General features: G+C 39.4%; 1 protein-coding gene and 1 long non-coding RNA gene across 3 annotated transcripts in view; one reads left to right on the forward strand and one right to left on the reverse strand.

Moving 5' to 3' along the window:
* Positions 1-17092, reverse strand: part of ofcc1 (orofacial cleft 1 candidate 1) — a 167398-nt gene that overhangs the window by 105782 nt on the left and 44524 nt on the right. For both annotated transcript variants that reach the window (XM_057824675.1, XM_057824677.1), the window contains 2 exons: positions 9203-9445; positions 1074-1222 (listed from right to left, as the gene is read on the reverse strand). In XM_057824675.1, the coding sequence (XP_057680658.1) occupies positions 1074-1222; positions 9203-9445 (392 nt within the window). The remainder of the gene's footprint in view (positions 1-1073; positions 1223-9202; positions 9446-17092) is intronic.
* Positions 804-9581, forward strand: LOC130908824 (uncharacterized). Its single transcript, XR_009061655.1, has 3 exons — positions 804-918; positions 1007-1215; positions 9312-9581. It is a non-coding gene; the product is annotated as an uncharacterized LOC130908824 (long non-coding RNA).

The following is a 17092-nucleotide window of genomic DNA, read 5'->3' on the forward strand; positions in this document are numbered from 1 at the left end:
GGACAAATTTCAAAATTGTCTGATATCATTGGAAAGCTTAAAATCATAATTTTTAGGGGGAATAAAAAATTTCAACACTATTGTTTCAACCCAGTCATAAATCGAAGGTAATTAATTTTATTTATTATTCAAAATGTTGTTTTTAGCTTAGAATTTTTAATTGATGTCTAATATTTCGTTTAAAACAAACAAACAAACAAATAAATTTAAAATTACTCGTTAGCATATTTTAAACACTAAAAAATGGTGTCTGTAAAAAAAGTCACGGATATCTACCTCCTCACTATCTCTTAATTGTATTTTTTTTGTTACTGTTGCATTTTTTCCGATATGTTAAAGGATAAAAAATCGATCCAAACAAAGAAAAATTGAAAAAAAAAAAGGTTAAAATGGTAAATATATGAAAAAGAAAATCTTGACCACTCCTCATTGTCTCCAATTTCTGCATCGCGACCCTTCTTATTACCATGTTTGACCCATAAAATCCCCCAAAAATCCAGCACATCAGTTCTTTTGGCTTAAAATTCAGCAGTTTATTTTAAAGAGGGGTGCCAGAGCAGAAGCTGCTTTTTAAGACTTGTCTGGGTTTTCCGCTATATATAATTGATAATCGATCATTTCTCTTGGCACACCTGACGATCTCTCACGGCACACTAGTGTGCTGCAGCACACCGGTTGAAAAACACTGGTCTAAATCCAGCCCTCGGTGCCACTTTTCCTGTCTTGTTTTCCATGTCTCCCTCCTCCAACACACCTGATTCAAATAACCAGGTTCATTATCAGGCTTCTGGAGAGCTTGCTAACGACATCATCATTTGATTCAGGTGTGTTAGGGGAGACACACATGGGAAAAAAACTACAACATAGATGGCATTGAGGTCTGGTTTTGGTGAACACTGGCCTAAACTGTCCAAAAATGTGAATGCTTATTCATCTATATATGCATTTTGATTGACTGGATGCCTATCCAAGGTGTAACTCGCCTCTGGCTAATCATCTGTGATAGGTCCGTGCTTAAATACGTAAGCAGAACAGAAATTAATGAGATGGGTGGATGACTCTCTTCAACATACCTGCCTTGGACCAGGTCAAGGTTCGGTCCGCAAACAGGAAATACCCCCCAAGCCAGAGCGGACTTCTTGCAGGTGCTCTGTCCTTGTGATGCATTCAGTTGGAACATCAAGACCATGGAAGGGAGAATCTCACAAGCTGGAGGTAAGATCTGCAGTCACAAAGCAGGGCAAACAAACTTGTAATTTTATGCAGATGAATACACTTGCCTGCAGGTTCATCCAGCAACGTAAGCACACATATGCACACAGTGTATTTGCTAATGCAGTCCTAATGAAGTAAACAAGCATAGACTTGCTCTCACCAGCAAAGTCAATGACAGACAGAAGGTAACAACAGGAAAAGCAGCCCTCAGGGGGCCATCTAATCTACAGCCTTGACTTGAATCCTCCTTAACTTTTTTATTTTTGTTTGGCGGAGGAGGGGGGCCTCCTTAACTGTCATTCCTACCCGTCTGACTCTCTCCAAAATGGAGATGTTGGCATGATAACGACTCTCAATGTCAAATTTGGAGGAAACGTGACGATTGGCGATGTCGTCTTCGGGCTGACAGTTACTGAATTTGCAACGCACCGAGGCAACCATCAATCAGCCTGATGATATTAAGGCTATCTTATCACACGCCATGCCAAACACATGCAGTCTTATTTACCCAGAGAATGGGGTTTACGTAAGAAAAAATAACCGACAGTGAGTTGTCAACAGATATTCAATCTCTTTACACGGTGAAATGGAAAGCGTAGAGGCCTTGTTTTAAGACATAAATCATATTTTGTCTCCCACCTTCTTGCTTTAACTACAACTGGCAAATGACAGGTAGTATTTTTATGTGAGGACACAAATGAATGATTTAATCTCATACCGGTTGCATTTTTTCGACTAAAATTAGTCAGTGCGAGTATTTTGTTGTTGTTGCTGACAAACTCCTTCACTGTTAAATCCACTAGTTGGCGGTAATGAGCTGGTTTGCCAAGGGAAAATACAACAGAAGAAAAAGGTGGGTTTGGACAATGTGTGGAAGTGGTCTGGAACTGGTGTATATAAAAAATCTATAAGGTAAAATTAAACCATGAAAGAGAACTGTGTGGTCACACAGGCGTCACTTTCATGACTTTTTGGATGTGAAATTGTCGCCACTTCCAGGAGAGTGAGACTTATGAAACGGGCGCCCAGAGAGGCTCCCGCTCTGTCTTGTGTGGTTTCTGCTTCCAGGTAATATATGTGGTGCCACACCATGTTTCTATTTGATATTTTCCAAGTGTTGAGTGTGCGATTGAAACGTCCCTAGTAACGATTTTAGACTTTCTTTGTCGTTTTCTCAAGATTTTTTTTAATCGCAACTGTGCGACTGCTTGTGAAAGCAGCCTCCTATTTGATGCGTTCACGAGAGAACACAAAATGGACCCCAAAAAGCTGGTAACAGAACATAGAATATACAGTAATATATATATTAGGGCTGTCAAACGATTAAAATTTTTAATCGAGTTAATCACAGCTTAAAAAATAATAATTAATCGCAATTTAAACCATCTCTAAAATATGCCATATTTTTCTGTAAATTATTGTTGGAATGGAAAGATAAGACAAGATGGATATCTACATTCAACATACTGCACATAAGTACTGTATTTGTTTATCATAACGATAAATCCACAAAATGGCATAAACATTATTAACAATCTTTCTGTGAAAGGGATCCACGGATAGAAAGACTTGTAATTCTTAAAAGATAAAAGTGAGGTTGTATATTGTGACTAAATATTGCCATCTAGTGTATTTGTTGAGCTAAACGAAATGTTTGAATAGAGTTTGCCTAAATGCATGATTGGAAGTAGGGCAACCATGACTGCCAGTGGTGGCTGCAAATGGTATATCTTCTCTGCGTTGTGTTCAGTACAGGGTGTTAAGAAAAAGATCACCTCTTGTCATTCTTTCCCACGTCGCTCACCACAATAGTTATAATTGTTGTGGAAGAGATGCCAAAGCTTTTGCAAATAAATAGCACGGCCCCAATGAATGACTGCGTCCACTCTACTCGCTTATCTCTGCCTCTTAGCTCTCAATATACGTAAAACGGCGCCATTGTAGTCTGTTTGCGGCAATGCGTGAGTGGGTCGTTCCGCGCATGCGTTAAATGCGTTAAATATTTTAACGGGATTAATTTTAAAAAATTAATTACCGCCCGTTAACGCGATTGAGATATATATATATATATATATATATTAGGGCTGTCAAACAATTAAAATTTTTAATCGAGTTAATTACAGCTTAAAAATTAATTGTAATTAATCGCAATTCAAACCATCGATAAAATATGCGATATTTTTCTGTAAATTATTGTTGGAATGGAAAGATAAGACACAAGACGGATATATACATTCAACATACAGTATGTAAGTACTGTATTTGTTTATTATAGCAATAAATCAACAAGATGGCATTAACATTATTAACATTCTCTTAAAGCAATCCATGGATAGAAAGACTTGTAATTCTTAAAAGATAAATTTAGTACAAGGTATTGAAATTTTATATTAAAACCCCTCTAAATGTTTTCGTTTCATTCAATTTTTTTTAAAAATTTTCAATCAAAAAATAAACTAGTATCTCGCCATTGTTTATGTCAATAATTACACCACGCTTGCCCATTGTGCTAAAACCTATAAAATCGTTTGGGCCGAAGCGCCACCAGAGGGCGCCAAACAACAAAAAACAAGTAACAAGCGGACATTACACTGACTGCTGTCATTTTAATCTTTTAAGCGGGGCATATGCGTTAATTGCGTCAAATATTTTAACGTGATTAATTTTTTTTTTTTTTTTAATTACCGCCCGTTAACGCGATAATTTTGACAGCCCTAATGTATGTGTGTGTGTGTGTATATATATATATATATGCAGTGGTATGAAAAAGTATCTGAACCTTTAGGAATTTCTCACAATTTTGCATAAAATCATGTTTATTTACATTTCAAAAACCAGAAGCCATTCATTTACAAATGCGATTGCACTTTAGTTTACATATTTAAATGTTCAGATATTAAGATTTGAATGAGGCAAAATAACACGCTTTTTCTCTCAAATATGTTGTTATAATCATTTGTTTCAGATGTACTGTAATGATTGTCTGTGTAAAAAAAATAATTTGGTGTTGAAAAAGTCTTCTTTTCAAACTTGAGTCTTGAAAAAGAGGGGGTCGACTTTTATAATCTTATATTCGGGCCAATACGGTACTTCCTAAGTGACCATAAAAGCAGATTGTCGGAGGACTAAAACCGAATATTGGGATATCCCAAATCCTCTTAAATTTAAAACTTTTTTTGTCGCTTCATGCATGCGTGTTAAAAAAAAAAAGAAAAACAAATGAACAAAGACACCAGGCCTTACTCTTTCGCTCCCACTCGCCAGCTGAAGGGGCTCTGTTTCTGTCTAAATGCAAACCCAGATGCGCAAAGCAAAGAGTGCATGAAAAAGAGACGGATGGAGAGGGAGGAAAGAAAAATAAGCTCCTGGCTTCCTCCTACTATCACTAATTCCTCATTTCCTCTAAGAAGGCTCTGCGAGCACTCGGAAAGATCGCACGGCATAGTGTGGGCCAGAAGGGAGAATGAAAACATCCGAGAAAGCCCTGATAGTCGCATGAATCTGATCAGTGGTTTCACTGCCATCAATGAGCACAACAACAACAACAGGTTTTTCAATAGCTTCGGAGTGGGGGTGAGTGTCATGAGCCATTTACCATGCTGTACTTAAACCTTTTTTTTTTTTTCAATTCAACTTCTGAATCAGATCCCAAGTCTCCATTCACTTCATGCCAGCTTTTACCCCCTTCTTTATGTTTGATGGGAGGAGAGATGATCTAATCTGGATGCTCGACTGTAGCTCAGTCAATACGCCCACAAGGATACTGACAGTGTCCACATCCGCTGAATGCTCCAGCTAGATGAGGCCTTTAGAGTGGATATCATAATAGCGAGGAGAAACCCTTTAATTTCTATTTCAAGGTACAGTATGTATGCATATACTGAATAAACCTGACAAAGGGTTTTGATCCAGCTGTCAGTGTTGACCATCAAATCTGACTAAAATAAAGACATTATAAATAGGTGCAGGCATGGATTTTGAATAGACACATGGTTCAAATGTAATAAACTCGATCGAACTATCAATAAAACAAACTACATTGTGTTCCGCTCCCATTAAAAAAAAAAAACTTTAAAGGGAACCTCAGACTTGCAGGGTCTAATAAGCCACAATAGTTATTTTTATTTTATTTTTTATTTTTTTTTAACTACTGTAAAATACAGTATGTTATTAGAAACACCATGAAATATTGCCATTGATTAAAAATATAATATTTAGTACATGTTTTGACCTACGGAGGGCGCCATGTTTTATGCGCACAATGGACGCTCGGGGTGATGACGCAAGTGCTGGCCAAAAGAATTGGCACCCCTTCAATTCTGTCAGATAATGCTCAATTTCTCCCAGAAAATGATTACAATTACCAATGCTTTGGTAGTAATATCATTTATTTTGCTTGCAATGAAAAAACACAAAAGAGATGTATTAAAATAATATATGTAATATAATAATAGACTATTAACTTGTAAAACACAAAAATTTACATTACCAATTTTTTTGTCTTATCTGTTTTTTTGGCCTTTGTCTATTGAGCCCGTTCAAGTAACTCTAGTGCTTAATTTGTAAATCATAAGGTGCCGGAACGCTAAGTACATGTGACCGCACAGGATGAGACGGGCACAGGTCCCGGAACATACGCAGAAAATGGTGCTGGAAACAACATGCAAATGCCCACTTGCCATGCTGTGGGACTTACAGGTCTCAGTTTCAGAGAATATCCATGGCATATGTGAATGTTATGATGACAATTTACAATTATTTAGGCTATACTCTGCACAGCACGGCAATTTCCCACATCTCCAGAGTTGGGACTTATAGTAACGTACAGTCTAACTTGTAAAACATAAAACATCCGAGATTACAATAAATAGCAAAAACCCATTCTTTTGCGAGTTTCATCCTCCCCGTCTTCTCAGGCCCCAAAGTTCCATAAGGCTACTGGCTTGTTGCTCCGGTTGTTGGTGGTCCACCTAGCTAGCTGCTGGCGCTGTAGCTGGCCCCCACTCCGGGTGGCGCTGAACTTGACCAGCTGCTGCCACGGTAGCGGCCTCCTGCCCCCGGCTTAGCTGGCTATCCGTGAGCCTGGCTAGCTGCTGCGGTGTTAGCCTCCTACTGCACCCGGTCCTGCCCGTTAGCATGATCGCTGCAGCTGCCCTCATCGCCGGTTGTTGCTTTTCTGACTCATTTTGAACCATCTTCCTTCTCTTTGAAAAAATACAGTAAAGGCAACTGTCTTTTTGACATGCTGAAATACCATTTGATTCTGGCTACTTGCTCCCCATATGCCGAAAATTTCCAAAGATTTTTTTTTTTTTTTTGGTCTTATGTCAGAGGCATGATTTGTTGGTCCAGCTTTTCAATGCATCAACAAATCTCCGACTCTTTCAAATGACGTTACCTATTTATAAACAACATGCAATTCTTGGATTTGTTCTGTAAGTGAATTCATGCATATTATTTTATTTCATATACACGAGAGCAGGGCCGGCCAAGGCCATTTGGGGGCCCTAAGCAAAATAATGCAAAGGGGCTCATATTTTTGGCCCACTATTTCATCACAGTGTACTGTGAAACCCATACATGCAATCCAACCCATACGTCCAAATTTTGCATATTAATCAGATTTTGTTGCACTGCATACTTCAAACTTCTCACCCCAAATGATTGTCAGTACTTACAGTAGATAGCGCCAAACCTTTTTCTAAAAGAGGAAAGATAGAAGATAAGGAACTTTAATTTTTTTAAGCTTGTAATCAAGTCTCAAAACTCACAAAAGTCAAATAAAGCAAACTGTAGTAAACAAAATAGAAGACAAATTAAACAATTGCCAGATTTGGGGCCCCCGAGTGGTCAGGGGCCCTAAGCAGCTGCATAGTCTGCGTATAGGCTGGGCCGGCCCTGCACGAGAGGTGCCGGATCACAGGGAGGCCAAAATCAAGAGGTGCTGGATCTTGTTCCGGCAGGATCCTGCGCAAATTAACCCCTGTTTGTGACACTTCAATTGAACTGCTAAAGCTCAAATTTAGTGTTAAATCAAATTTTGGTCTCGTCTCTCCAGACGTTGTGAGCACTTCAGTCATACGCTACAGCTTTACTTATTAGTACAGGGTATGCCCAATTTATGCCATTTTTGCAAAACATTCCCTTTAACACACATCCAAATCCAGCACCATTTGATTCCAAATGCGCACAGACAGAAGACTCTTGAATTTTTGAATGCATTCCTCCTTAATTTTCCTTCCAATAAAACATGACTTCCTTATTTGAATGAATAATTGATACTGGTTTTGATTTAGATGCAACGGGTTAAATGTCACGTTGAAAAGTTGTTGTTTTATTCATGTGAAGCTCCCGAGAGAAAAACCTGCAGGCTGTGTGTGGCATATTTTAATATACGCCGTCTCCTGCAGTGATAGAACTTCTCGTGAGCGCTTCGCATCGAGAAACCGTTCAGTCTTCAACGGAAACTGAGAAGCAGTGTGGCTAGGCTACATTAGCACCTAAATGTTGTTTGTTGTCAGGATTGCCTCTTCTGATGTTTCGCTGAATTTCCCTTCAACGGAATGGAGTGTTTCCCATGCAGTGTCAATGTTGCAGACTCGGCACATGTTTTGCATTTATGCCTTTTTCATCATGCAGACATGTGAGAGAAAGACCTTTTCAAGACAGCCTCGCTAAGCATAATATAAATAAAAGCTTCACAGAATGAACCACCCGATTCTGTCTTTCCTTACTTGAATAAAAACATCTTAGTGTCAACAGAGGAAATGGAGGAAACATGTCAATGTTACCTGCCAGTTCTCACTGAGCCATGCAAGCTTTATCTATGAATCGCAACGCTTACTGCAAACCAAACAGTTGTGTTAACGTGTCAGTATTTACACAAGGCTTTAAATGAAAGCATGGTGGTTGTTAATCATTCATTTTCATATACAACCCCTAGCAAAAAGTATGGAATCACCAGTCTCGGACGAGCACTCACTCAGACATTTTATCATGTAGAACAAACTCTGATGAAAAGCTTGAAAAAATTATGAATTAGTTCAAAAGTGCAACTCTTTAGCATTTAGAAACACTAAAGGAAATGAATAAAAAACATTGTGGTGGTCAGTAAATGTTAATTTTATAGAGCAAGTGCAGGGAAATATATATGGAATCACTCGTTCTGAGGAAAAAAAATGGAATCATAAGAAACAAACAAGAGTCGAGAACTCTGCGCTGGACCAGGCATCGAGAGTCGAGAACTCTGCGCTGGACCAGGCGTCGAGAGTCGAGAACTCTGCGCTGGACCAGGCGTCGAGAGTCAAGAACTTTTGTTTGGTGCTGTTCCAGTGAGGTTTACAAAGATGACTGCCTGAAGAAGACGTCAAAATTCCCTCAGTCCTTGATGATATGGGGCTGCATGTCAAGCAAAGGCACTGGGGAGATGGCTGTGGTTAAATCTTCAATAAATGCACAAGTTTACATTGAAATTTTAGACAGCTTTCTTATCCCTTCAATTGAAATTGTTTTTCGTTTTCCAAGATGACAATGCATCATGCCACAGAGCTAAAACTGTTAGAGCATTCCTTGGAGAAAGACTCACCAAATTGATGAACAATACTCATCAAGTCCATGCCTCAGAGACTGCAAGCTGTCATATAACCAGAGGTGGTGCTACTAAATACTAGAGATGTGTTTTGATTGTTATTTATTTCTTTGTTTCTCATGATTCCATATTGTTTTCCTCAAAATGGAGTGATTCCATATATATTTCCCTTTTCTTGCTCTATAAAAGCAACATTTACTGACCACCACAATGTTTTTTATCCATTTCACTTCTGAACAAATTCATTATTTTTTCAAGCTTTTTATCGGAATTTGTTCTAAATGATAAAATGTCTGAGTGAGTGCTCGTCCGAGACTGGTGATTCCATACTTTTTGCTAGGGGTTGTATAAAACAGAAGGATCATGGATGTTAAGGACACTGACTTACTTTGTTCTTACCATGAAAAGATTCTGGTTAATGTGCAGGTTGATGTTATAGTAGCACCCCTGGTGTTCAATTGGGTCAGTCGATGCCATCCACACTTGTTGCCCTTTGTCATTACTCCAGGCAAGAGATGGACCCCCAAGATGGCAGAGAAGGGACACGCTGACATTGTAGAGGCCCCGGGGAAGCTTGTCTCTTGTGGCTCTTAGACAACGCACACTAACCTCCACAGGCTGAGGACTTGTTTTGGGGTACATCTATAAAACAAACAAAAGTACATTTCAAAAATAGCTTTGTGTTCTTCCCATTCAATTCTGATTAAGATGAGGAAGTGACAATTCTAAAGTTTTGAGACACTCCACCACTCAGTAGTCATTTAAAATTTGAAATCCACATTTTGGCACTTTTTAACGATCCACATACTACGGTATCCATATGTTACTGTTTGTATCTCGCAGTTTATTAATGCACAGGTACAAAGTTTCATTTGCTCCAACCCGTAGCAGACAGCAGTCATTGCTTTGTCAATATGTGCAAGAGGTCTGCTGGGCCCTGCAGTAATGTTTCCCAATCTCCTCTTTGTTTGCGCACCAAAACAACAACAAAAAACAATTCGGGTAGAAGTGAAATTAGTATAATTGCTGGCAAGTGGTTTAGCCCACGCATTTCACATTTGGCAGAAGGGAGTAGATTAGCACAATATTTCAATCAAGTAAGTGTAGTGTTACTCCAAAGTAACTGTTTATAATCGTCGTCATCTCACGCTTATCCGAATCTGGGTCGTGGGGGAAGCAGCCTCAGCAAAGAGACCCAGACAGCCCTCTCCCCAGTCACTTCCACCAAGAAACCAGTCTGAGATGATTCCAGCTTTATGACATGGCGCATTATCCTGCTGAAAGTAGCCATCAGAAGTTGGGTACATTGTGATCATAAAGGGATGGACATGGTCAGCAACAATACTCAGGTAGGCTGTGGCGTTCCAACGATGCTCAATTGGTACCAAGGGGCTGAAAGAGTGCCAAGAAAATATTCCCCACATCATTACACCACCACCACCACCAGCCTGAACCGTTGATACAAGGCAGGATGGATCCATGCTTTCATGTTGTTGACGCCAAATTCTGACCCTACCATCCGAATGTCGCAGCAGAAATCGAGACTCATCAGACCAGGCAACGTTTTTCCAATCTTCTATTGTCCAATTTCGATGAGCTTGTGCAAATTGTAGCCTCCGTTTCCTGTCCTTAGCTGAAAGGAGTGGCACCTGGCGTGGTCTTCTGCTGCTGAAGCCCATCTGCCTCAAAGTTCGACGTACTGTGCGTTCAGAGATGCTCTTCTGCCTACCTTGGTTGTAACGGGTGGTTATTTGAGTCACTGTTGCCTTTCTATCAACCCTAGAGATGGCTGTGCGTGAAAATCCCAATAGATCAGCAGTTTCTGAAATACTCAGACCAGCCCTTCTGGCACCAACAACCATGCCATGTTCAAAGTCACTCAAATCACCTTTCTTCCCCATACTGATGCTCAGTTTGAACTGCAGGAGATTGTCTTAAACCATGTCTACATGCCTAAATGCACTGAGTTGCCGCCATGTGATTGGCTGATTAGAAATTAAGTGTTAACAAGCAGTTGGACAGGTGTACCTAATAAAGTGTAATATATATATATATATATTAGGGCTGTCAAAATTATTGCGTTAACGCGCGGTAATTCATTTTTGTAATTAATCACGTTAAAATATTTGACGCAATTAACGCACATGTCCCGCTCAGACAGTATTCTGCCTTTTGGTAAGTTTTACAGCAAGGTTTTTTTGTGCTGTCTAACAGCGAACTCTTGTGGTCGCTTTGCGACATGGTTTATTGCTTTCTTGCCAGTTCATTATGGCTGCACGACGTCTCGGGCTGACGCCTACGTTGTAATGTTGTGCTTATATGATCCTTGGACAAGATTTGTCCGTAAGTATGGTTGTTGTAAAGAATGTACATATTATGTTAGAAAGTGAAATGTTATATTTTTTGTATGAGACGCTTTTTATGTTTAGTGAACCTGTATAGCGTGCTAAGCTAACGTTGTTGCTAATGCAATGCTTGTGTACTTTTTTTTGTAGTTTCACTACGGTCTAAAGAGGACAGTGGTTTGAGGCCATTTTATTAATAAATCTGATGAAAAAGGAAGAAGTCTGATTATTAAGGCATCGTTCACTAGCTGTCTAGCTTTGGAAAAAGTAGACGCTTCGGAGTGAGGACAGCATAGACAGATTTAAATGACAGTAGAGTGAAATGCCCACTACAGTCCTTATGTACCGTATGTTGAATGTATATATCCATCTTGTGTCTTATCTTTCCATTCCAACAACTTATTTTACAGAATATATATATAATTTACAGAAAAATATGGCATATTTTATAGATGGTTTGAATTGCGATTAATTGCGATTAATTACGATTAATTAATTTTTAAGTTGTAATTAAATCGATTAAAAATCTTAATCGTTTCACAGCCCTAATAAATATATATATATATATATATATATATATATATATATATATATATATATATATATATATATGTATATATATATATATATATATTTCAGGACTATAAACCGCTACTTTTTTCCTTCAATTTGAATCCTGCGGTTTATCATCCAGTGCAGCTTATTTGTTGATTTATTTGGGTTATTAGGTAACATTTTATTTCACAGCGGTGTCATAACACTGTCATAAAGCCATCATAATTAATGAAATGACTTGATCATGGGCCTCACTGAATGCTCATGTGATAGAATAGAACAGAATTAGAATAGAATAGAAAGTGTCATCCGGCAAATTATTTCACTAACTCCATTTATGTCCAGCTGGGATCTTTTACATCCATTCAAAAGTGAGATAATTTGCCGGATAATACTAAATGACATATGTTATAAGCATTCATTAATGCCCAGGACAGTGTCATGTCATAATTATGATTGTCTTATGACAGTTTTATTTCACCACTGTCAAATAAAGTGTTACCAAATACTATTACTAGCAAGTAATGAAACAACTGGAACAGAAACTGAAGAAATAATTAGCACATAAAATTAATTGATTCTGTAGCACTGCAATGCATGCTAGGAGGCATGTTGGACAACAACAGTGTTGACAGCAGGTGGCAGCAGAGGTTGACTGTCTCCCACAAGGGAGCACTGATGGCCAGAGGTCGCGTTAACTGAATATTTTCCGTCGTTGACCGGTTTTTTAAAACGGTGATGGAAAAAACTGAAGTCCATCCGTCATTTTGACAGGTTGCAATTCACACCCCAGACCACAGGGTGGCGAGTGAGCATATTAATTAGCTATTGTCTCTCTTGATGCATGACGTAGTTGGCCTTACTCGGAAAAATGTCAAGGCAACTGAGCGTCCGAACTAAGGCTACGTTCATACTACAGGTCTTAATGCACGAATCCGATTTTTTCGTGGTTTTCCGACTCGAGTGAGGCATTAACGTGACGGTCTGAACGTGACAAGTCACATAGAACGGGACCATTTCAAATCCGGTCTGGGTCACTTTCGTATGTGGTCTAAATCCGATCTGGGCCACATTTTTCCAGACTGTCGCGGCGGTCTGTACTGTCCAGTCCCGCAAATCGGATTTAATGCAGCAATTACGTCATCAAAAAGCTAGAGACTGTACGGTAGCTACGGTAGCGATGCAGCAGTGCGTTATTAGCGCCTAGCTTGCCTTGAACACGGCTTTTTAGGAAGGGTCGGACTTGACAACAGTCATAAAAAAATAAAAATAGGTTTGAGGATAAGCCTGAGAATGATCGGTTTTCTCTCTGCTCCATATAAGCAATATTTCAACATTGCTTACACGGCCGAGAGTCGGGGCAAACTGCCCGTATATGTGTGTGTGACATTCACGAACAGTGCGTGCATGCTATCGATCCATATACTTTGAATATAAGCCTAAACGGGGATTATATATGCCTGTTATTTGTGTCCTCTTTTTAACAGCAACAAGCCTATGGCTACGTTCATACTACAGGTCTTAATGCACGAATCCCATTTTTTGTCATATCTGCGCACTAATTCGCAGTCCGACATGCGCTGAGCAAGACGACCCGCATGCGCAGAAGCATCAAAACAAATGACCATACAATCACACATGCTGGCTGTCATCCGTCATTCCGGGGATATCACATTTTGCTCATTAAAAAGAGGACACAAATAACAGGCATAAATAATCCCTGTACAGGTTTATATTCAAAGTATATGGATCGATAGCATGCACGCACTGTTCATGCATGTCACACACACATACGAGCAGTTTGCCCCGACTCTCAGCCGTGTAAGCAATGTTGAAATATTGCTTATATGGAGCAGAGAGAAAACCGATCATTCTCAGGCTTATCCTCAAACCTATTTTTATTTTTTTATGACTGTTGTCAAGTCCGACCCTTCCTAAAAAGCCGTGTTCAAGGCAAGCTAGGCGCTAATAACGCACAGCTGCTTGATGTGTGATGGCGCGGTGTGGATTCTCTGTTAAGCTTGTTCGGACAGAATATTAATTAAAGATGAATGAAAACTAAATACTATTGAATATGTCATTATTAACATTTCAAAAATTTAAGTGACGGGTAAAAATAGATTATGACCGGATTTTTATGACCCTGTCAGTCAAAATGACAGACAACGAAAAAGTCTAGCGCAACCTCTGCTGATGGCCAAATGAAGCTTCTTGAAGCAATGACGCTTTGCAGCCTATTAGTTCAGAGCTTCATGGTGATTTATTTGGTCTTATGGCAGTCGTATGATGCCGCTGTCAAATAAAATGTTATCGGTTAATATCTTTTGCTGTAAATTTCAAATAATACAGTGAGGACAGCTGAGGCTTATAGTCAAGTGCGGCTTATCTATGTACAAATTCCGTTTTCGTGGCAAATTTGGTGGGTAGCGGCTTATAGTGAGGTGCGCCTTATAGTGCGAAAATTACGGTATGTGTATATATATAATACACACTTGCTGTAGGCCCGTAGCAGGCAACATCCAGCCGATAATTATATATTATATATATATTACAGTTGTAGAAATAATTTCTTTGCATTTCAGTAGTTTTTAAGAGCCCCCCCCCGCCCCCCCCCCCCCCAAAAAAAAAAAAAAAAAAAAGATAAAATAAAATTTCTGGCTCTGTGGCGACCTTCACGTCTGGTAGTTCCGGCAAAAAATTCTAGCCACTTTCACCCCTGGTTACGTATGATTATGTTTGTGGTATCTAAGGAGGAAAGGGGAAAAGTAAGGGAGGAAAGTGAGCAAGGGAAGACTGTGGATTCTTCAACGGGATCATCAGCAGCTGTGGGAGGAGTGTGCTGTTGTGTTGCATGTGGGGATAAGGCTGCCGTGCCACCATGCTGGCTTAAAGATGTAATGAATCTTCAGTCAGGGGCTTTCCTTCCAGGGTGACAACTGGCTTTGAGGAAGGTTGTAAATGCAGGAGAGATTGTGGTATAATTCCTCAGACTGGCGTTTGTGCCCCCCAGTCACCATTCGATTATCTCCCAAATTGCTGTGTTTCACTGAGATAAAGATTTTTTATGGCTTGCTGACTTGAAACAACCGGCACAGGCAGAATAGGGAGAAGAAGAGCGAGAGGGGAAGTGAGAGAAAGCAATGGGCGAACCTGCTACGCATAGTAATTTCCTTTGGTAAATGACAAAATCTTTGTTTAGATGACATTTCCCTCAAATGACTGCAGCGAGATGAATCTGAAATATGAAATGCCACATTTGGCATGCAAAACTATGAAAATATATTTCTGTGCAAAATTCATGGAGGCATTTAATTTAGAACGTGTTTAATAACTATGGCAGCCTGCATCAGTAATCCTGCCCGGAGGTCCCGAAAAGATTGTCATATTTATTCTCTCCTTTCTTCACCCCCTCCTTCATTCCAATGCCAATTTTTTTTTTAAGGGTAAATGTTCATTGTTAATTAAGATTTACTAATTAAAATGAAAATAATTAACGAGAACGCTTAATCTCTGAATATTAGCCTATACTTCGAAAGAAAGGAAGTTTTTGTATGTGGCATTTCCTGTCTCTATTAAGACTGCATTTGGTGTGATCAGTCAATGTGTGCAAAGCGTTGAGGAGATATGTCAGCGACAGGATGGCGGTTTGCCAGCCCGAGCATGGAGGATCCCTCTGCGGAGCCTTTGATCTCATCTGTAGGAGTGCTGTAATGTTACGGCACTTTAGGCGCCACTCAGGCTCACGGCAAACAAACCACGTGTGATATGGAAGAATTGGCCCACTTCACCTTTTGCCTTTACTTTCTGATGCCTGTGCAAACATGTGGGCCGTAAAATAACAGTAGCTTCTAAAGACGTACGTGTGCAAATTGAAGTGTGATTCGGTTATATTGTCATTCCTTTGCGTCGTCCTCATCCTTGTCTAATTTTGTATCGAATTAATTCCGAATTGTTTGTGCTTACAAGTGAATATTAACCATGTACCAGGAAAATGGACTCCATAAACAGTAGTGAGAAAAAGAAAAAAATGCTCTGAACTGAAACAAAACAAGAAATAACTAGACCTGCAAGCAAGACTGAAAGGGGCCCTCGCAGTTTGGCACAACTCAGATGTCACGCAAGTCAGGCTAGTAGCAGATTGTCCCCATCTCATGAGAACCTAACATCCTCGAAGCTCGCCTCTTTTTGGGGGAATAGGAATACATTCGCACACCTAGGAAGAAAAACCCCTTTTGAAGATGTTCCGACAAACTAGGAGGTGCGACTGAGCTGTGCAGCCACGCCCGTATTCAAAACTAAAATGAGTCTTCTAATTGGGCCAATTTGAGCAAGTTTGCCAAATGTCATGACTCTTTAAGCTTCCCAAGTTCCTGAAGAAATCTATGTCCTTTCAATGGGCAGATTTATCCAAATTTACACCAAGCTGCATGTACAGTGTATCACAAAAGTGAGTAAACCCCTCGAATTTCCGCAGATATTTAAGTAGATCTTTTCATGGGACAACACTGACAAAATGACACTTTGACATAATGAAAAGTAGTCTGTGCGCAGCTTATATAATGGAGTTGATTTATTTTCCCCTCAAAACAACTCAAAATATAGCCATTAATATCTAAACCCCTGGCAACAAAAGTGAGTACACCCTTTAGAAACTACATCCCTAAATGTCCAAATTGAGTACTGCTTGTCATTTTCCCTCGTATCACATTTGATACACCTAAAATGTCATGATTTTGAGACTAATTCAGAATTTCGACATTTCTTTTTGATAAAAAAAAATGATGGATGCAACTCAACACATGCATCTGCAGGTTCCATGAGAAAATTAAACAGGATTTAGCAAGGGTTATAGATATTAGAGCGCTTATTAAACATATTCATTTTGACTTTTCTTTTTACAAATTTGAAAAAAAGGTTTCATTAGGATACGTTTCAAACTTTGGGATTCTCTGACAATTGCTTCATGTTGCAGGTATTTAAGGGTTAAATATCTGCAGAAATGTGAGGGGTGTACTCACTTTTGTGATACACTATACTATATATGCAAATTTTGGTGTGTTTTTGAGGATATTAAGGTCTCCAAATTGGCCATTTTCTTTTGCCATGAAAAAAAAAACTTAGGCCTGCAAGCAGGATTGAACACGCCTTTGCAGTTTGGTGCAACTCAGACGGCACGCTGGTCAGGGTAGTAGAAGATCGTCCGCATCTCATCATCTCATGAGAACCTAACATGCTCGAAACTCTTCTTTGGGGATTAGAAATACATTCACACACCTAGCAGGAAAAACCCCTACTGAAAAGCGTGCAACAAAAAAGGTGCTACTGAGCTGTGCAGCCATGCCCGTATTCAAAACACAATGGATTTTCCTAAATGTGCCAATTCGAGTAG

Source organism: Corythoichthys intestinalis, chromosome 20 (assembly GCF_030265065.1).
Source record: "Corythoichthys intestinalis isolate RoL2023-P3 chromosome 20, ASM3026506v1, whole genome shotgun sequence".
NCBI classification, from domain to species: domain Eukaryota; kingdom Metazoa; phylum Chordata; class Actinopteri; order Syngnathiformes; family Syngnathidae; genus Corythoichthys; species Corythoichthys intestinalis.